The sequence below is a fragment of the Schistocerca cancellata genome, chromosome 8 (genome assembly GCF_023864275.1).
Source record: "Schistocerca cancellata isolate TAMUIC-IGC-003103 chromosome 8, iqSchCanc2.1, whole genome shotgun sequence".
NCBI lineage: Eukaryota > Metazoa > Arthropoda > Insecta > Orthoptera > Acrididae > Schistocerca > Schistocerca cancellata.
In genome coordinates, this window is record NC_064633.1 from 612,971,167 (window position 1) to 612,993,403 (window position 22,237).

Consider the following 22,237-nt stretch of genomic DNA (forward strand, 5'->3'; position numbering starts at 1 on the left):
CCATTGGGACTGAACATCATTACCACTCTCAATATTGCGGAGAATTACCTTCTGCTTTCTGTTCTGAAAGTAAGAGGCGAACCAATTGTAAGCTACTCCCCTTACTCCATAATGTTCCAACTTCTGCAGTAATATTTTGTGGTCAACACAGTCGAAATCCTTCGTTAAATCAAAGAAAATACCTAACGGTCGCAATCTTTTATTTAATCCGTCCAAAACCTCACAGAGAAAAGAGACTATAGCATTTTCAGTTGTTAAGCCATTTCTAAAACCAAACTGTACATTTGACAGCAAATTATGTGAATTTAAATGCTGCAGTAACCTTGTATATACAACCCTCTCGATAACTTTAGCAAACACCGATGGCATAGAAATAGGTCTATAATTATCAACATTATCCCTGTCTCCCTTTTTATAAAGTGGCTTCACTACCGAGTACTTTAATCGGTCAGGAAACCGACCACTCCTAAAGGAAAAGTTACAGATATGGCTAAGTACTGGGCTAACATATATGGAACAATACTTCAGTATTCTGCTAGATACCCCGTCATAGCCATGAGAGTTCTTGGTTTTTAGTGATTTAATTATTAACTCAATCTCCCTCTTGTCAGTATCATGGAGGAGCATTTCAGTTAACAGTCTCGGAACACTTTTTTCTACGAGCGCTATATGATTCCCTTTTGGGACTAGGTTTCTATTTAGTTCACCTGCAATATTCAGAAAGTGATTATTAAATACTGTACATATATGCGACTTATCAGTAACACGGACATTACCACTACGCTCTGATTCTATATCCTCGACCTGTCTCTGCAGACCAGCAACTTCCTTTACGACTGACCATGTGGTTTTAATTTTATCCTGAGACTTAGCTATTCTATCTGCATACCACATACTTTTTGCCTTCCTCATAACATTTTTAAGCACCTTACAATACTGTTTGTAATGGGCTACTGCATTTAGATTGTGCTGCATTATCAGCAGCAGAAGTGTTTGCTGTTATTTTTTTGAGTTGAAGAGTGAGGCGGTACATGTATTATGACAATACATCTTATTCTTAGCAAGACTCTGGACCAGTTCTATAGCATTTAGATTTTGTCAGTATGCCAGCAGCAGGAAAAGAACTTTTTTCTGCAAAATTTTGTTACTGGATAAAGAGGAGAAGATACTCCTAAATTAATGTCAACAATAAAACCTTGCTCGTCTCTACAGATTTTTAAATTTCTCTGTTACTTTTTACTCGGTAGTCTGAAGTGTCCTGTCATAGTCATAGTGGAGAAGTGAACACAAAACTAAACTATGCATTGTTGTATGACAGTGCACAGTTGTATGGAAATAATCTTCACACATTGTTACATTACAACAATTATTTACAGTGTACTCTGTGTGAATGCACAGTTCACCTATATCACCAGCGAAATATTTGTGCATTTTACTTATTGTGCTTCAAGGGCAGATACTGAAATCCTACTCCACTTGGCATCATGTACCTTCTTCTGTAGTTTGCACACCATTGTCAGCTTTTGGTTGTCAACATTCGCTTGCACATTCTGTCACCTCCTCTGTCAGCGCTGTCATGCCTGTCTCATTCTCATTCTCAGTAAAGTTGATGACATTGACAGCAGGTTCTCATAGCTTCCCACGAAGTCATTTTCCGCAATCACTTTTCCTGCTTGCACTGCGTTGTAATGATGCATGCTTCTTTGGACTGGAACATAATTGTACTTAGCCGCATGACAAGTTGTTTTCTGCTGCAGCCAGTTTCTCAACTTGTGTTGTTATTTTCTGAAACTTGACTATGCTGTGTGGCCTATAGATTTCATTGACCAAGTGAATGTTGTTCTCCAGTTACATCTGAGCCAACATTGTAATGAATGCTTATCAGTCAGATGTTGCCAGTCTGATGGAAACCAATATCTTATTATTGAGATACGTCTTGTGCTTGTGAAACATTGACACCACAGATGTTTCCACAAAATGTGCCTTTAATCATTTTTGAGAATAACCATAAGTCTCTCCTTGCTTCTGGTGATGATGAGTTCCTAACTGTTTTGCTTTCACAAGATTGAACACTAGACTCCAACACAGTGCCATTATGATGTATCATCAAGTTTGTTTCCACTCAGCTGTACTTCATGTCACTGTTAAATTACAGTGTGGTCAGTTTTAGAATATTAAAATTTCATCTTCAGATGCCACGTACTGTGACAGTGCTCGTTTATATGGATGCAAACAATTCACCAATGGATCAGTCAAATTAGAAACAGGTGAAAGAACTGAACTGAAAGAAAAATGTTAACTGAAATAAAGAGGCAGTAGGTGAACCAATCACTATGACTTGCAGTTCACATAATATAATATGACAGTCTCCCTTCTAAACCTCATTTAGTGGAATGACACACTCCACTAAATGAGCTATTAACAGTTGTTTAGAATTATTTTACTGAGGTGTATCGTTTGATGAAAGGTGATTCTTCCAGCAGGATTTGCAAATTACATTGTTTGAATTATGAGACATGGTTTTCATCTGTTAATTCACATGCTCTGACATTTTTCAGCTTCTGTTATTCTGTGTACCTGTGGCTTGAATCTGATTTAACTGATGCAATGGTGAATTGTTTCACATTAGTGCAGATATGCACTGTCACGAAAGAGGACACTTGGATATGAAATTGTAATTTTCCAAAATTAATCGTCTTGTAAATTAATTGTCGCCAATAAACTTCAACTGAATCAAAAGGTAAGTATTGATGACCCCAAATACTCCATTAACTGTTGATGTTTTGTTTTCAGTTGTCCAGGCTCTAGATGAAATGAAGCGTGAAGTGAGCCGAGCACGAGAAGCTATTCGTTGGCTTGAGGCACAGTTCCAACGCGGCAACCGCTTTCTGCGTGCTCAACGACTGCACGAACGATTGTCCCTTCCCCTGATTAAGTATCCACGTCGAAAGGAGCGTGAGGCTTGGCTGTTTTTTCAGGTATAGTTATTGGAACTATAATATTTTTTCTATTATTTTTGAAGATATTTTGATTGTATCCTTGTTTTGAATAGGGTCCTGTAGCTCCTTGTTCTCAGAATTTTTTTTATCTCTAATCCCTCCCGACTTTAACATTTGTGATCAGATGTTCTTTATTTTCAGTTAATATAGAAGATTCAAAACTAAGTAAATTATGTTTCAGGTTGTGGAATGCTGTCATTATTTTAGCAAGCAGGCAGCTGCTGCTGGAGGTACAGGAGACAGTGGCCCAGAGCAAGCTCCTCTGGTCACTCTTTTGACAGGGGTTCCTCTCGATGAACCAGCTACGTACAGCCCTAGGGGTGTGGCTGAGACTGCAGGTACTACGGAAAAAACTTATCATTTTCTCTGTAAATCTCCTTACTCGTTCAACCAGTTTTTTAATAGTTAGTATGGGTAAGAAGTGAGAACATAACCAAATTAATAAATATAACTATGTGTCGCAGTTCTTGCTGATTGACATCGTCATCCCCACACTGATATACTCAAAAGGAAAGAACTACTAGGTGATCTAAGTCGCGTGCTGGAAACCCTCTAAGGGGCTACTCTAAAGGGGCAGAAACTTGCAGTTGATGTGTGCAAACTTAAGAGGATGGAGAAAGCATATTTTTGTTAGTATGTCAGATGCATATTCTAGCTCAGAGAAGGATGTTATATTGCATTATTATTACAGACATATGAAGAAAAAATAATGATAACAATAATAATATGTCCAGAAGAACCATAAGTTGCAGGGTAATTGTAACAGTGGAGGAGTTGCAACAGACATGTTTGTGATCCGTAGCTTTTTATAAAATGACAGAACAATGCTACAGTGTTTTATTTCAATTAATTTCTCCATCCATAACACAATGTAATACAAGCATAAGAGAAAATGTTGTTTTGTGACTAATTAGCTTTTATTATCCTTTGATAGCCACTAATATGAAATTAATATGTGGAAGCAAGTACAAAAACTGTTTCTTATTTTCTCTTCAAAGGGATCAACATCGAGTCAATTGCTACCTTTTATGCAAAATGGAGAGCCTCAAACAAGGTACAACGATGACAAGAGGTTCTTCAAGAAAGCTGCCACTCTTGTGCAACTTCGAAAGGATTTTTTATTCAAAGACAATGTTAAGAAGCCAAAGTTCCATGCTGTCATTGTTTTTATTGAGTGTACAGTAATTATTTTAGATAATAATTCCATTTTCTAGTGAAATCTATGTTTCTTTCATATTCTTTTCATTTATTTTTTTATTAAAATATAAGAGTTATGTTGTGTATTATAAGGACATGTGCCATATTATATTTCACTGTATGAATTGGATCTTGTTTCATATACATCAGTTGCTTTAACAGTTTGTTGATTTCATAACCAGAATTTCACAATTTGAGACGTGTGATACGTATGCAGTCAAAGCAACTCGGTAACTATGCTTTTCATTCTTCTTAAAATGGTATGAACAAGTGTAATTCTTACTATTTGAAGTTAAATTAAGGTCTTATGCTAATTTATGACCATGTTAAAGTGTTTATTTATTTATGTGCATTGTAAAAGACCATATGTTATTGTAACTGTACTTAACATTAGAATACCTGATTGGTATTTAATGTTTTAACAATTACCGTCTACCTTGACACATTTTGCTGCTAATTATGTAACTCAAGATGAAAATATATTGCTTTGACTGCAGCATCAGCAATAAAGTACTTAATAATTTCCCCAATTTTGTTTTTGTTATCCTTTTATTAAATCAATCCCAAGTCCATTCCCATTAGTTATGAATTTGTTTCTTCTTCATAGTGCTCTGGCAATCTCTATGTTACCATTTGCAAGAACACTAAAATTCGGTTTATTATATCACTGTTGTAATAAAGTCACTTATGGTACCGCTTATTTGGTAAATTAAGGTCATGAAGTAGATGTTACATTGCTTGTCATCGTTATAAAAAATTTTTAAGCACACTAGAAGAAAAGATGATGATACGTAAAATACTCACTCATTTTAAATTGTTTTGTGTATACAGATTGCTGTGTTGCAGTGTAATATTTATTTCTCTGGGAGAAAAGTTCATCTGCTTCAGTGGTTCACAGGCGTCACATTGGATAATGTTGCGAGAGCCGAATAATATTTGAAGGAGACAGCTGCTTCTCATCTTAAGGCACTTATTGATGGGTTGCTGCAGTGGCTCACTGTATATGCATTGGCTTGCTAGAAAAATGCAGGCACTAAGGAGTGGGGCTCTAACATCATCATAGATGAATCATAGAGGATGTCGACATCCAGTGCTTCCTGCTGGAGAAATGGGTCACCCATTGGCACCAGTGGTTTTCTGTCGAGCCAGCACACATATTGGTGAGCCACTGCAGCAACATGTTAGTAAGCTCGTGAAGATGGCAAGCAGCTGTCTCATTGAAAGATTGTGCAACTATCACAACACTGCCCCATGCAATGCTCATGAACCACTGAACCAATTATTACACCGGAAAAGCCTCAAATAGCGAAAAAGTACATCTGTTTTGATTTTAACATACGATTACTTTCTCCGTGGTGAATGTACTGCAGTTTGTGTTCAGGGAACTTAATAAATGTGGAACATTTCTCCATCACTCTCTCGGAGTGGCCACGGTATCCCATGAAGTCTCAGTCACGGTTGCAGCCAGAAATCATGCACTCATGACTCATTGGACAAATTATGGTACATATTGCCTTAATTAGGTAGAAATGTTCGTTGGTGAACGCAGATCAGTATTCTGCACTGGTACACTTGAAAAATAGTCTTACAGATCATCAGCCCCACTTTAATATGTGAAGACTGGTTTCCTAGATTCGACTATTGGGCAGGAAAAGTTCCACCTTTATGAGTAAATGCTAGTAACTTAAGTCAATAATCTCTGCAAAGACAGAACAAGGTAAAAGTTTACATTTGACATTTTAAGTTACATAAAACACCACACTTCAGGTTTCCACTTCAACAGATGTAATTTATTTGCTTCAGTTCATACCTTGCCAAGTATGTGTCTTGCATAAATTTCACCTCAAGTTATCCAGTATGATATTGGGCTGTTCTTACTGCCCACATGTGCACCCTCTATCAGACTCTTTCATATTAAAAATGAAAAACCTCTGTGCTCTTCTTTGTGTTTTCTGTGCAGAAAGAAATATCTCGTAGATCGCTAACTTCCAAACTGATAACAGTGAGGCTATGACGACGACATCCAGGGGGCAGCAGACACTCGAATTTTTTTAGCTCCAAGCAGCTCTGCCATTAAGGTCTTTCAGCCAGTTGACTTGAGGAGCAGAACACAGGCAATTTGCTTGGTCATTTCCTGCTCCCATTAGCAGCACTCCACAGAAAATTGCTTCTTCCTGCCAGGAATTTTTGCAAGTTTATTTCCGAGACATCCTGGAAAGAGTCTGTTTTAATGGGAAAATCCCTAGCCTTTAAGCCACTATAATAGGCACCTATCACATACCACTTTGTTTAGATGTATTCTAGGCTGGACAAAAGCCATCTTCCAACAGATGTTGCATTGTCAGTGGGCAACAGGAAAAACCACTGCGTTGCCAACAATAATATACTGCAAGTGGCATGCATGAAACACATTGCTGTGAAGAAGGAGAAGAACAAGAAAAAGAAGGAGAAATGTACTTATTCATGTTGGTAAATCTGAATCTAAGTGTTAATGTACAGGGTGGTCTATAGATGTCGTATTGCTCTTCTGAAACAAGAGCAGGTGAGTATACAGAAATTTGAAGTCAAGTACTATGAGATGGGAGTGGGGAAAACAATGACGTCGTTCAAAGCACAGCTTTCTCGCTCTCCAGTCGTATCACTTTTCCACAGAACAAGGCTAAAGCTGGTGATGACACACAAAGGCTACAGGTTATATGACACAAAGTCTACAGTTTATGGTTGATGTGTTTTGCAGTATGTTGTAAGTTGCTTGTTATCTGCTTCACCCATTCCTTATTGACTGTTATTGACACATGTACCAGAAATGTAATTTGCTTCTTGATGTGTGCAAGGCTTTTGATCTACACAGATGCTTGAAAGGCCCACACAGATAAAAATCTGATAACTGAAATGTGGGTAACAGGATGGTCACTTCATAAAGTCCATCTCTAGGGAAACTTAATAGCCGAGTGTGTCTGGAGAGTATTTTACACTGAATGAAAAAGGCCCCCACCAATATGAGAACCCCATGTTCCACACCAAACCATCACTTTCTGTGCACCGACAACCTTCATTGGATCCATCCAGTGATGACTGAGATTTTACTGATAATGTGAATCTGTTTATTTACTTCACCATTCAGATAGAAATTAGCCTCGTCCGTAAACAGTATGTCATAGGGGAAATTACAGTTTTCATCCAGCTTGCTCACCACCCATTCTGGAAGCTGAACCCAATGATCTACATCGTGCTCAATGAGATGTTATGACATTTGTATTCTAATTTCTTCTAAGGCACAGCGAGTACTGCACTCTAAACTTTTACAGAACAAGGCAATGACAGCGATTGATTTTGCATCAAATGTAGCCATTTTTGATCATCCATCTTTCAATCTCTCTGCAGCAGAGCCGTTTTCCTGGAATTTTGTGAGAAGTTTCACTACCACACTGTGGGTAATGCATGGTCTGTCTGGGTGGTGTAGGTTGAAATCATCTGTGATAACATGGTTGCTTCTCTCTCATTGTATCAGTACATTCTCAGTGTGTTTGGCTGGTGTTAATGCCATCAGCTTTCACATCACCAGTGAGGAATAAACAAAGGAGATAACTAAAGTATGAATAAAGAAATGATCATATGTAAGGCACCATTGTTATTGTTGTCCCATTCCTCATTTATTTTATATATGTGAGTACCTTCCCATTTAAATATTAAAGAGTTGCATCCAAAATGGTGGTTTCCATAATGGCTGCCATGTTGGTGACATAGCTTCACAGGTTATGTGATTGTCCCATGTCATAGTGATTTACTTTAATTTTCTGTTTATCAAACTATTTTTGTTTTGAAGGATGGTTCCACACTTCTGGACCACCCTGTAAATCACTGATTAAACACCTCACACTGTGGCAGAGTGGTTTAAAATTATTCAAAAAAGAGTAAACAGTTTTACTCCCCTGAAAGGATTGGAGGAAGGTAAAATTGCACCATATTTTGTTATTCTGATTCCCATTTAACAGGTGTGATGGTGGAACTAGGAAACCCAGGATGATGATAACTAATATAATTCTTGACTATTTGCTTTAAAATCTTTCTGATATTAAATACTATACATTTTGTAAGTGGTTGTACTAGTATGTCTGATAACTTAAAGTTCTGTATTTTATCATTATGAAGTGGTTCCTTCTGTGTTATCAACATGTTCTTCTGATGTTGAAGGGTTAACAGTCTTCAGTTAAAAATTGCAATTACTTATGTTGATGTACTGAACTCCTTATTGTATGAGTCACAACTGAAGAATTAAAATAAATTTTGGTTGTGAATTTGAAGGTTATTACTTAGGACAACACACACACTAAAAGGGATGGTGCTACTATTACATTAACAGATCTTGCCATGTACTAGAACTTGTGTGCACAGACATCTCAATATTTCCATAGTCTGACAATAATGTGACTGAGGTTCATCTCTCAATTATCAGTGAGGAATCAGACACATTACCTGTGTTTCTTGCAAAATCCAAATAAGTAATGGAGTAAGTCATTGTCTGTTGTAGTTGATAATTTCTTGAACTAGTGACCTGACCCAGCTTCCTATGGGTAGCCCAATGAATCTACCGTCAGCCAAATTGTCTGGAATAACAGTATAAATTATATGCACAAACCTTCCTCAGGAACCAGTCAATCTCTCGGTGAAGACCTTTTTAAATTTCTTAAGTTGTTCGGGACATTAGCCTTCACGCACTGTTCAGTCACTACATTTGACCGAGTCATTGGAGAGTGCTGTCTGCTCTCGAGGCAATTGTACCTGATGGACAGTGGCCAGAAGGCCACCCCTCCAAGGGCAACTAACACAGGGCGTATACGAACCAGGAGATCCGGGAAAAACCCGGGAATTTTTTAGAATTCCGGGAATTTTTCATTGTTTCAGTTTCCAGTTAAATTTTTGATATTTTGACTGGTAAGAACCAATACTTTAACAAAGGATATTACTGTATCTCGCTACTGCAGTACAATACTGTAGCAAAAAAAACATGAACGAGAGAAAAAAGAAAGGTTGTAAAGGGAATGCGCCATGTACGACAACTAAACACAGTGCTCATGCAAGCGTCTGCCAACAGCAAAATGTGTCAAAGGCTTTAGGAAGCCTACACAATGGTTCATAACAACGAATTGTCTCCGATTAGCGTGACGTCACAACTGTTTACATTAGATTCGTTTGAGCGGTTGCGAGCGAGCTCACGCGCATGCGCAGTTGACTCGCATATGAGTAGTACCTTCTCCCGCTTCTGGCTACAGAAGTGTGGCAGTTGGCTGTACGAGCAATAGCAGCAGGCAGCCAGGTGCTGTGCAGAAAAATTTTACTGGTGCGCCAAAGCTGCCAGATTCACGTATGCGCGACAGGCCCGGAACTAGGGGGCGGGGGCAAACCGGGGTATCTGCCCCCGGCGGCAATTTCGGTGGTGGGGGGGCGGGGGGGGGGGCACCAAATTCATAGTACTGTGGTTGTTTCACAAAGCGCCTAGCATCCAGCGCACGTTGGTATGTCAATTACTCATATGATTTTAAAACGCATCCCTGTTGATTTTTAAACAAATTCCAAGTTCATTTCTGAATGAATCGTAATATGATTTTTGAATGCGTGCATAGTGTAAGGGGTGTCCCTCTCAGGGGAATCCCCATCGCGTCTAGAAATAACTTTCCTGCAGACAAAAGGGGACGGGCCTATACGAGGTGTGCCGAATAAAGCCGAACGGGTGAATGACAATCGCCGTTTATGAGGTTGACTGGGTTTGCAAATAACCATTGTTGTTATAATTACTAGCGAAATCCATAGATTTAGACTACCAGAGTGGAAATAAACGACTAACAGGAATAACAGATAATAAAGATTGCATATTATCTTCTGTGTGTATCCAAGAAAATGAAATTTTGACAGAAAATTTCTGGCCAGACCGCTATACTGCTAAGGGCCAGTTATACAGTCCCCGGCTAGCAGCCACTAAAATTCTATCCTGGGAGTAGCGCGAAAACGCGTTGTACGAACACATAACAACACCTGACCGGAGAATAAACTCAGGACAACTAAACCGGTGATTGCGGCAGGGCTAGTGAAGTTAACCAAAGAGTAAGTATTGACACTGGCAGGAATTTAACTACAGAATTAGTAATGACAATATTGTTTGTTAGAACGAGGAAGGAGAAGAAACGGGGACTCTCACAAATTATGGAAGAATATGACGATTCCAAATTTATATAAAAATTTCGTACTACTGCTTCGATCTCCTGCTTCAGAAGCTAGGAAGTATGAATGAAATGTGAAGCTATTTCCTAACATAAAACTTTTTGCTTGTAGTTGACCCAATAGCATTTTATATTCGTACTTCGTGAATTATATTCTGCCGTGTTATAAAAATGAGTATTTGTGCCAAAACAGTCTCGTTTATTTGGTGTGTGTAACAATTGTTTCAATTTTAGGTAGTCCTGTTTCGTTTTATCTAGCAGACAGTGACAAAATACATGTAAACAGATCGAGAAACCACGCCAGTCTTTGGTGCTATTTGTATAACAGCTTTTCTAGTATTAGACAACGACATTTCGTTTTTTCGTGTAGCAAAACGTTGACGAATTTTGATGAGGTAATAGATTCTGTCTAGAAAGGAAAGTACGCCATATAAAGCTGTGGCAAGATTAGAGAGAAAAAATTGCTAGGACTTAAGGACTGAAGAAATGTGTACTGTCTTGCTTGTCTCTTGTCTTTCATGGTTTTATGTATCCCATATTTATGTCACACAAAACAGCAAGTTTTTAGCTAGTAGGCAGTAAAGACTGCAAATTTTGTGAACATTTCTTGTGCTGCCGGTTACAAATAATCCCATTAAGTATTAATTGCGATTTTTTTTTTTAAAGAGGGGCAGGATATCAAACCGACCGACTGGGAGCAGAAGAGGCACGACAGGACATTTCAATTTCCACTTTTTCCTGAATATAGTTTGATAGCACCCATTACAAAATATTACACGTTTGAATTCCACAGAGCAAAATACAGATACGTGCGATGGAAGAATGCTGTATGAAGAAGCATGGCACTGCACTTTGGCACACATACGACCAAGCAACATGTCTTACGTTCCCTCGAACATGTATGTTTTATGTATCAGACTCTGCAGAAAGACGTGCGCTAAAAAATGAAGATATTTTTGAAAAGCCGTTTTTTTTAATTTTTTGCGTGTTACCTCAAATACTCGAGGCAGGGGGAGCGCCACTATCTAATATTGCCCGGTTCAGAAATATCGTAGATGTGGAGCTGATGCAGAGAGCAGTCTGAGTTGTAGTGGAGAGGTGGTAGCCTCCACGTGACCCGCGTTTACGTTAAGTGATTTTGCTGTTTCCTCTTCGTTTATTGCTCTTACGTCAAATGAAAACAAAACGGATTTCTGTGGCCGTTAGCTATCAAGTAAATTAAAATACATCCACATAATTACAGAAGGCTAAAATATGTTATTAGTGTCAGATTTTATTTTATTTCCACCTTTCTGACAGTCAAGCATTAATCGCCTTGCAGAACAATGAAGTTATTTTTGTCGGTTTGTTAAAGAAATTTGGCTTTTATTAACTTTTTCTGTCGAGGCAGTTAAATTATTTTAAACGAAGTGTTTAATTCCACACTATTGGCTAGTTTCAACTGTTCGCTGCATTTCAAGTGTACGTTTTCATCTTCCAGCATGCATGGCTTTGTGCCATAATAAAGAACCAAACATGAGATAATACAATACTGGTACTCCAAGAAAATTTACATCCGAATCTGGACATACGAATGTGCACTTTAAGCCGAATTATGCATTTTAATATGGTTCACAAAATTCCCATGCTCTTTGAGTATCATCTGAAGTCTTGTTTCTTTCATGACATACTGTAAGATCTTTTAATGTTTTACACGTACAAACGTACAGGCATCCTGCGTCATCGTAGCTGCGCAAGCGCGGTGACGCCTGTTATCTGGCGCTCTCTGGCAACTGCTGAAACGAACCTATTTCTAACAGGCTACAGGAAAATATTCCGAACGGTTGTTTGAAACGCGTTACTTTCAAATTTCCTTTTACGCAAGATGAACTCTGTGCGAGAATGTACGAAGAATTTCTTAAATCACAGAGAGTTTGTCTCTCATTCAAAAATTAACTCTTTGAGGATGACCATTTAGAGTAATTTCGAATCCAGAAGATCAGACATTTATGTCGTTGTTAAAAATTTTACTGCCACATTTGTGCGATGTACCTTAAAGTGTAACACGCGCAAAAAAGATCAACATTATGTGTGAAAGCTTAGCTTCTCTTGCAGCTTATTAATCTTAGAAACCAATATTATACGTGAAAGCTTTTCCTTTCTTATAGCAACACTATGTATATTAATTTAAATCATTCTCCTTTTCCTATTTGCTTGTTCGCACTACTGAACAGTGATGTTGCTATTGGCTGACTATATCACGTGGCTTACAAAAGCGCATCGCAGTCTCGATTTCAATGCTTCAGAAAGTAACATGCACTATTTGGTGTAATTCGAATTTATACTTCGTAATACGAAAATCCGCAGTGTACATGTTGCTGCACGTAAGACATCTTCCCAAAAACTTTATTTTTTTTTCGTGTGTTTCGTTTTCTAAAGCGCCGGGCAATACTACACCGGTGTATAAAACCACAACCATTGAAAGAATTGATAAGTTTTACAGTTACGAGGAAAAGTATACTGTTACTTAACACGGAAAAAGTGCATGTTCACACGGGAGAAAATGTATTTTTAACCGGGAAAAGTCCCGGAATTTTTTTTTTCCTCATCCACATATACACCCTGATCAGTACACTTCCTGCTGTGACGGTAAGAACAGTCCCGAATAGACTCTCGGTCGTCGGCTGCCCTAAGCTTGTGGACGCATGCCATGTTCACTACATGGCAAATTTGTGTATTTTAATGTGTGAATATTAACTTCATGTGAATAATAAATGACTTCAACAATTGTCATCATTCATTACAATTCAAAAATATCCAAATCATTATACAGCCCTCCTAAATGCATGGCCCTCTGGTAACATTTACAGTGTACAGTTCCGTCTGTGGATGCTAACATTTTGGTGCTCCCAGATCGGATTGTGATGGATTTGATAAAGTAATGGCAGCCATCTGTTGGTGGAACAGCAGTGACGAGTTTCAATAAAGTGACACGGAGATACTGCAATCAACCACATGTTTTCTTGAAGTGATTTTATTACACCACTACATTTGTAAAAGTAGTCAATGCTACCATCTGACGAAGGGTTCAGACCTGAAACTAGTGATGGTATAATAAAATCAGTTCAAGAAAACTTGTGCCTGGTTGCAGTATTTTCTGCAATGTAATTTTCAAAAACAACTGTGATGTTCTCCAACCAAAATGGATGAAATGAAAGCTAAGTAGGTCCATCATATTTCGGGCTTGCAGCCGGATCACGTTGTCATCTTGGCACGATATTTCGGCTAACAAACATGCAGCCATCTTCAGGCGAGTACGAGACTGAAGATTACTGGTGCGCGTCATTCTACACTCCTGGAAATGGAAAAAAGAACACATTGACACCGGTGTGTCAGACCCACCATACTTGCTCCGGACACTGCGAGAGGGCTGTACAAGCAATGATCACACGCACGGCACAGCGGACACACCAGGAACCGCGGTGTTGGCCGTCGAATGGCGCTAGCTGCGCAGCATTTGTGCACCGCCGCCGTCAGTGTCAGCCAGTTTGCCGTGGCATACGGAGCTCCATCGCAGTCTTTAACACTGGTAGCATGCCGCGACAGCGTGGACGTGAACCGTATGTGCAGTTGACGGACTTTGAGCGAGGGCGTATAGTGGGCATGCGGGAGGCCGGGTGGACGTACCGCCGAATTGCTCAACACGTGGGGCGTGAGGTCTCCACAGTACATCGATGTTGTCGCCAGTGGTCGGCGGAAGGTGCACGTGCCCGTCGACCTGGGACCGGACCGCAGTGACGCACGGATGCACACCAAGACCGTAGGATCCTACGCAGTGCCGTAGGGGACCGCACCGCCACTTCCCAGCAAATTGGGGACACTGTTGCTCCTGGGGTACCGGCAGGACCATTCGCAACCGTCTCCATGAAGCTGGGCTACGGTCCCGCACACCGTTAGGCCGTCTTCCGCTCACGCCCCAACATCGTGCAGCCCGCCTCCAGTGGTGTCGCGACAGGCGTGAATGGAGGGACGGATGGAGACGTGTCGTCTTCAGCGATGAGAGTCGCTTCTGCCTTGGTGCCAATGATGGTCGTATGCGTGTTTGGCGCCGTGCAGGTGAGCGCCACAATCAGGACTGCATACGACCGAGGCACACAGGGCCAACACCCGGCATCATGGTGTGGGTAGCGATCTCCTACACTGGCCGTACACCACTGGTGATCGTCGAGGGGACACTGAATAGTGCACGGTACATCCAAACCGTCATCGAACCCATCGTTCTACCATTCCTAGACCGGCAAGGGAACTTGCTGTTCCAACAGGACAATGCACGTCCGCATATATCCCGTGCCACCCAACGTGCTCTAGAAGGTGTGAGTCAACTACCCTGGCCAGCAAGATCTCCGGATCTGTCCCCCATTGAGCATGTTTGGGACTGGATGAAGCGTCGTCTCACGCGGTCTGCACGTCCAGCACGAACGCTGGTCCAACTGAGGCGCCAGGTGGAAATGGCATGGCAAGCCGTTCCACAGGACTACATCCAGCATCTCTACGATCGTCTCCATGGGAGAATAGCAGCCTGCATTGCTGCGAAAGGTGGATATACACTGTACTAGTGCCGACATTGTGCATGCTCTGTTGCCTGTGTCTATGTGCCTGTGGTTCTGTCAGTGTGATCATGTGATGTATCTGACCCCAGGAATGTGTCAATAAAGTTTCCCCTTCCTGGGACAATGAATTCACGGTGTTCTTATTTCAATTTCCAGGAGTGTATATATACCGAAAATTGGCGCGGCGGCACCTGCGCAGTGGAGAAGGCTAATACCGCGCCCCCTATCTAATTTGGCGCGCTCTGCAGCAGAAGCGGGCCGCGCATGCGTAGTAGTGGTGTACCTGCATCTGCGCTATCTGTCGTAAAGCGCCTTCGCGCAGCCGAGGCGCGGTAGTCGAAAGTATAAAATCAATTTTCGTCAGCCGTCGCACTAGATACAGGCCAATGTCTCTGTGAAGCGATTAAAGAAATTACAGGATCCCATGCTTTATCCATCTGAAAGCCGCCGTCTCGATTAATAAGATCTTCTGCCAATCGTATCTCCACGGACTCCTTGATAATGGATTCCCAGAAAGATCTAGCTGTCGCTAAAATTTTTGTTCCACAATAATCCACGGAGTGTCCCGTCGAAATACAGTGTTCTGCTATGGCTGATTTGCTGGGCTGTAGTAGACGTGTGTGGCGCTCGTGCTCCACGCATCTTTCCCGTACTGTGCGAGTAGTTTGGTCAATGTAGGATTTGCCACATTGACAAGAGATCTTATAGATACCCGCCTTCCTCAGACCCAGATCGCCCAAGTGAATTTGGCGATTCTTTCCACACTGCAGCAGATGCTTCTCTAAGACTGAACAGAGACAAGCGAAAGAACCAAAGCTTAAGGGGAGCCATCCTGAGTCCATGAGGGAATATGAAGACATTCGTGGGGAACCGTGTGTCAGATATGCAACAAATCACAGCAGCCGCAGTATGGAAGAATGTACACTGACAAGCCAAAAGATTATGACCACTGTCCATTGAGACGTTGGGTGCTGCCTGGTGTAATTGCGGGCACGTGACGTGGTAGCAGAAGTGTGTAAGTGGAGCAGACATGGACGGGTGATCACCCTAGCGAAGATTTGGGCTGCAAAAGGGGAAATCCATTGAGATCAACGACTTTGAGAAAGGGCAGATTATTATTGGTTGGTTGGTTGTTTGGGGAAGGAGACCAGACAGCGAGGTCATCGGTCTCATCGTAGTAGGGAAGGAAGTCGGCCGTGCCCTTTGAAAGGAACCATCCCGGCATTTGCCTGGAGCGATTTAGGGAAATCACGGAAAACCTAAATCAGTATGGCCGGACGCGGGATTGAACCGTCGTCCTCCCGAATGCGAGTCCAGTGTCTAACCACTGCGCCACCTCGCTCGGTTCAGATTATTATTACGCAGAGCCTGTGAACGAGTATCTCGAAAGAGGCGAAGCTGGTCGAATGCTCACATGGAACTGTCGTGACCAACTATAGGAAAGGTGCACGCACACATGTTTCAGAGCACACTGTTAATCGTACATTGATGAACATGAAGCTCCGCAGCAGACCACCCCTATGAGCTCACATGTTGACCCACCGACATCATAAATTATGATTGCAGTGGGCGTATGTATATCAGCGGCCTGTTATTTACGCCAATTGCATGTCCTATCCGTAGACATACCTCCACAAACCTACCAACAAATTGTGGGATTCCTGATATGCAGAATCAGTTATGTGTTTCGTTCGAAAGGCGGGCAAACAAGCTATTAAGCAGATAGGCATATTGTTTTGGCTCATCATTGTACCCACAATGCAGTATCAGCTCACCTGACATCCTGCAGTCGTACAGGGAAACAGACTGATAGGAGAGACAGCATGGATTAAAGAAGACGTCACTTAATGTCCTGTATTAGACACATGTAAGTTTTCGCGTTGCGTTTGCTACAAGAAAGAGCTAAAAGTCCCCTGTCACATCAGTAGAGAAATCCAAGACAAATAAGACATCGCTTGGAAATTCGATCCTCGTGCATTGCTGGAATACGGGAAGCGACAGTAAAGTCCCTCAAGTACCACTTGTAGCAGACGATGGGAACCGTATGTCCCATTTTGTTAAGAGTTGACGACCCTGGCATGGCAAATTGAGGCTTGCTGGAACTCTCGTCCTGTCACACCACTGTCTTGCCTTCCTACTGATCCTCAAATCCTCGCCCCACCTAATCCTAAAGTCCTCACCCCAGGTTATTTCCCGACTGGAACCACGATCACAAGTGTTCCTCAGCCTGATCAAAGGTTTAAGATACACTCCTGGAAATGGAAAAAAGAACACATTGACACCGGTGTGTCAGACCCACCATACTTGCTCCGGACACTGCGAGAGGGCTGTACAAGCAATGATCACACGCACGGCACAGCGGGCACACCAGGAACCGCGGTGTTGGACGTCGAATGGCGCTAGCTGCGCAGCATTTGTGCACCGCCGCCGTCAGTGTCAGCCAGTTTGCCGTGGCATACGGAGCGCCATCGCAGTCTTTAACACTGGTAGCATGCCGCGACAGCGTGGACGTGAACCGTATGTGCAGTTGACGGACTTTGAGCGAGGGCGTATAGTGGGCATGCGGGAGGCCGGGTGGACGTACCGCCGAATTGCTCAACACGTGGGGCGTGAGGTCTCCACAGTACATCGATGTTGTCGCCAGTGGTCGGCGGAAGGTGCACGTGCCCGTCGACCTGGGACCGGACCGCAGCGACGCACGGATGCACGCCAAGACCGTAGGATCCTACGCAGTGCCGTAGGGGACCGCACCGCCACTTCCCAGCAAATTAGGGACACTGTTGCTCCTGGGGTATCGGCGAGGACCATTCGCAACCGTCTCCATGAAGCTGGGCTACGGTCCCGCACACCGTTAGGCCGTCTTCCGCTCACGCCCCAACATCGTGCAGCCCGCCTCCAGTGGTGTCGCGACAGGCGTGAATGGAGGGACGAATGGAGACGTGTCGTCTTCAGCGATGAGAGTCGCTTCTGCCTTGGTGCCAATGATGGTCGTATGCGTGTTTGGCGCCGTGCAGGTGAGCGCCACAATCAGGACTGCATACGACCGAGGCACACAGGGCCAACACCCGGCATCATGGTGTGGGGAGCGATCTCCTACACTGGCCGTACACCACTGGTGATCGTCGAGGGGACACTGAATAGTGCACGGTACATCCAAACCGTCATCGAACCCATCGTTCTACCATTCCTAGACCGGCAAGGGAACTTGCTGTTCCAACAGGACAATGCACGTCCGCATGTATCCCGTGCCACCCAACGTGCTCTAGAAGGTGTAAGTCAACTACCCTGGCCAGCAAGATCTCCGGATCTGTCCCCCATTGAGCATGTTTGGGACTGGATGAAGCGTCGTCTCACGCGGTCTGCACGTCCAGCACGAACGCTGGTCCAACTGAGGCGCCAGGTGGAAATGGCATGGCAAGCCGTTCCACAGGACTACATCCAGCATCTCTACGATCGTCTCCATGGGAGAATAGCAGCCTGCATTGCTGCGAAAGGTGGATATACACTGTACTAGTGCCGACATTGTGCATGCTCTGTTGCCTGTGTCTATGTGCCTGTGGTTCTGTCAGTGTGATCATGTGATGTATCTGACCCCAGGAATGTGTCAATAAAGTTTCTCCTCCGTGGGACAATGAATTCACGGTGTTCTTATTTCAATTTCGAGGAGTGTATTTTGACAATAGTGGCGATCTGACTATTGGCTGCCTGGTGCGTTGGTTGTAGTGAGGAACGACAAGCTGCCACCCCTGTCGTGGAGACTGGCCATCACTGACGTGATACAACCCTGGGCACGACACAATGGTGCGGGTGGTCACTATTCGCACACTACACGGAGTTTTCAAGAGGCCAGTCCGCAAGCTATGTCCTTTGCCGAGTGAATTCACACGTTAATGAACAATGTATGCGTGTTTTTTTATCTTGTTTATTTTTCTTTCTTTCTCCTCTGTGTTCCTTGCAGCAGGCTTGTTGTACTTCGTCTTGTTTTGTGTTTCAGTGTATATTTTGTTTGTGTGACGGCGACTTTCAGGAGGCAATTACAAACCCTGTTGTCAGAATACGAGGGTAATCCCAAAAGTAAGGTCTCCTATTTTTTTCAGGTACATAGACCTGTTTATTTCTACAATGGTTTACATCAGCTTACAGCATCAACATTTAGCCATTTTTCGTCATAATACCATTTCTGTCGATACATTTTTGTAGACGCTGTGGCAGTTTTTGTATGCCCATGTCATACCAGCTCGCCGCCATGCTGTTCAGAAAGTTATGAACCTCTTATTTCACCTCGTCGTCGGAGCTGGTGCAATAATTTACTTTCGTTCATATTATTGCCGTATGAAATGGCAACAATGGACTCGGTTCACCGTTATTCGTCATTCCCTTGTAAGAATCAGTCTTTCAAAGATGACTGTGGGCTGAAGATGAATCGGAAAGAATATTTACGAGATGAAGAGATTCTTGCAGAGTTGCAAAGAGTTGTGTAGTGTAATTCAGATGGTGGTGAACTTTTTTTCTGACGATTCAGAGGAAGAGTTTTTACTGCAGACAATGAGAGAAGATGAATCATCTAATACTAATGATTCTGAGTCTTCAGATAAAGATAATGGAAGTTAACATTCTAGTAAGTATATTATTATTATTATTGTTGCTAATTTATAATCTTCATATTCTTATCTACATATAATGTAACTGCACTTCATTTAGATTTCATGGTGGCTTTCTTACATTTGTTCCATTATTCGTGCTCTATAGATCGAGAAGAACCACGTAACAGAAGAGGAGATAATCCTGATCCTCGGAGTGTAGAACAACTGACTGCTTCTTCATCGTCTGAAAGTTGCTCCTGGTGGAACAGTCTGGGTAGAAGGAGTGCCTAATTGACAAGGTGGGCGTCTTCCTAACCACAATATTTTGAGAGAATCTCCTGGACCTATACCACATGCAAAAAGAAATGTAAGTGATGAACTAGTATCAAGTGCTTTGCACTTGTTCATAGACAATTGTATAATCAAACATATCTTGAAATGTACTATAACAGAGGCACACAGAGTACTAGGAAGTGGCAGCTGGTCAGTGACCACGGAAGAACTAGAAGCATTTATTGCAGTTATTTATTATTGCGGTGTGCGTGGTTGCCGGAGTACAGACCGTCTCAGCTTATGGTCAGATTCCTGGGGCCTGCCATTTTGTGTGGTAAACATGAGTAGAAATAGACTCTGTGAGATTATGAGATTCGACGAGAAGCCTACACGCTCTGTACGATTACAGAGTGATGAGTTTGCATTGGTTTTGCTGTCTGTAACAAATTCATACAAAACTGTACAATTTGTTACAAACCTGGAAGTGACATAACAATATAAGAGCAGCTCTTTCCAAGTAAAACTAGGTGCCCATTCATACAGTTCATGGCTTCCAAGCCTGGCAAGCATGGGCAAAAATACTGGTTAGCTGTAGATGTTGAAAGCAAGTATATATACTCAGTGGTTTCTCTTATCTTGGTAAGGATGCTGCACGATCTCAAGACGAAAGGGTTTCAGGTTATGTAGTGATGCGTATTATGGAATCATTTCTGGGCAAAGGCGGAAATGTCACTACAGACAATTACTTCACTTCACTCAAACTAGCCAAAAAATTGAAAGAGAAATCAACCTCCACTGTAGAAACAGTAAATAGAGCAAGAAGAGAAATACCACATGCCTTGAAGTCCTTGAAGAGACCTCCGTGTTCCACAAAAGTTTTAAAACATATTTCCTTGACAGTCTATCAAGGAAAGAAAGCAAAAAATGTGCTAGTTATGCCTTCCTTTCATCATAGTGTTTCCATAAATACAAATGAGAAAAAAACTCCACAAACTGTATGGTATTACAACAAAACAAAATTATCGGTTCACATAGAAGACAAAATGACGAGGCAGTATTTAGTCAAGGCTTCCTCAAGAAGATGGCCAGTGCACTCCTTATACAATATCCTTGACCTGTCAGGAATAAATGCTTATGTAGTATTTACGGCTGTTACTGGGAATAAGATCAAAAGAAAATATTTTATTCAGCAGCTTGTAGATTAACTACGCTCTGAGTATGTGAAGAGCCACTTTCCTCGTATGACCACCGACAAGTATAAAAAGAACGAAAATGAAGATGAAGACGAAATGCCACAGGAGCGCCGTAAATGTCAAGTTCTCGAATTCTGCAAATGTAAAAAAACTATTTCCAAGTGCAGTGTTTGTAAGATGATGGTTTGTAGAAAATGTACAAAGGAAACTGAATACAAATGTGTCAGTTGCGTAAAACAATAAAGCAGCTGAAATTTCTATACGCATGGAAAGTTCAATTTTTTATAAATTTAGAACCAAGAAAAGCCTGCCATGCGCCTGCACTTGTTTGGGTGTTACCAGGTTCAGCGAAATTTGTTTATATGCCAATAAATAATGTAATTTGTGTCTGTTCTTTTTATTCAGAACTCTGTATGTGAAATGGCTATAAATCTTGTAAACATTGAAATATAATAAATGCTTAAAAATACGAAATAATATTTCAGAAAGTTTTTTAATGGTAATGGTCAAAATAACACCTCTGAGCGTTCTAGAGTGCAGGCAAAGTCTGGGCCTCCGAATGTTAAGCGGGTAGCTCTCATTGAACGCATGAAAAAAGTTGATTTTCGTGATTTTTTTCAAGTAAAATAAAAAGTAATTCTAAATCTGATAATATAGTTTTACTTCTTACATTTTTCTATTTAAAAATCACTTTTTTTTATCCACATCGGATGCTCCATGTGTCCGCTGCACCAAGTGGAAGCATCTCTTGCAGCCGAAACGTTTAGTCGTCGGCGAGAATTAGCGAAGCCCTTCTGTTGGACGTGTAACAGCAAAATATGGCGTAAGTCATTTTCAATATATTTTCTGTCAGGACACATTGGGCAATAGCTAAATATTAAGCTCCAACAAAATGGTGACGTACTGAAACAAATGCCGTTTTTCTCTCCCAAAAAATCGACACAAAAGCGTGCACCGAAAATAGCGTTTGAACATATCGCAAAACCGCATCGTAGGCGGATAGAGAATTCAATTTAGAATGCCGGCATCCAATTCCGATCAAAATTCGTATGTACTGTTCTCAAGTCATGTTACCTGCCAATTCCAAAAATACGAGTTGTGGGTTACATTTCTTTGTAGTTAAGTTAACCATACTTCTAGTCGGCGGTCTTTGAACCATACAATAATGCTTTCAGATCCAAAAGG

General features: G+C 41.8%; 1 protein-coding gene across 1 annotated transcript in view; it reads left to right on the plus strand.

The window, feature by feature from the left end:
• The window catches only part of LOC126095774 (nonsense-mediated mRNA decay factor SMG5), a 283,868-nt gene extending 279,150 nt beyond the window's left edge, over nucleotides 1-4,718 (plus strand). The window contains exons 14-16 of the mRNA XM_049910581.1: nucleotides 2,794-2,978; nucleotides 3,181-3,337; nucleotides 3,998-4,718. Coding sequence (XP_049766538.1) covers nucleotides 2,794-2,978; nucleotides 3,181-3,337; nucleotides 3,998-4,065 — 410 coding nt within the window. The 3' untranslated portion in view covers nucleotides 4,066-4,718. The remainder of the gene's footprint in view (nucleotides 1-2,793; nucleotides 2,979-3,180; nucleotides 3,338-3,997) is intronic.
• Nucleotides 4,719-22,237: the final 17,519 nt, after the last annotated feature.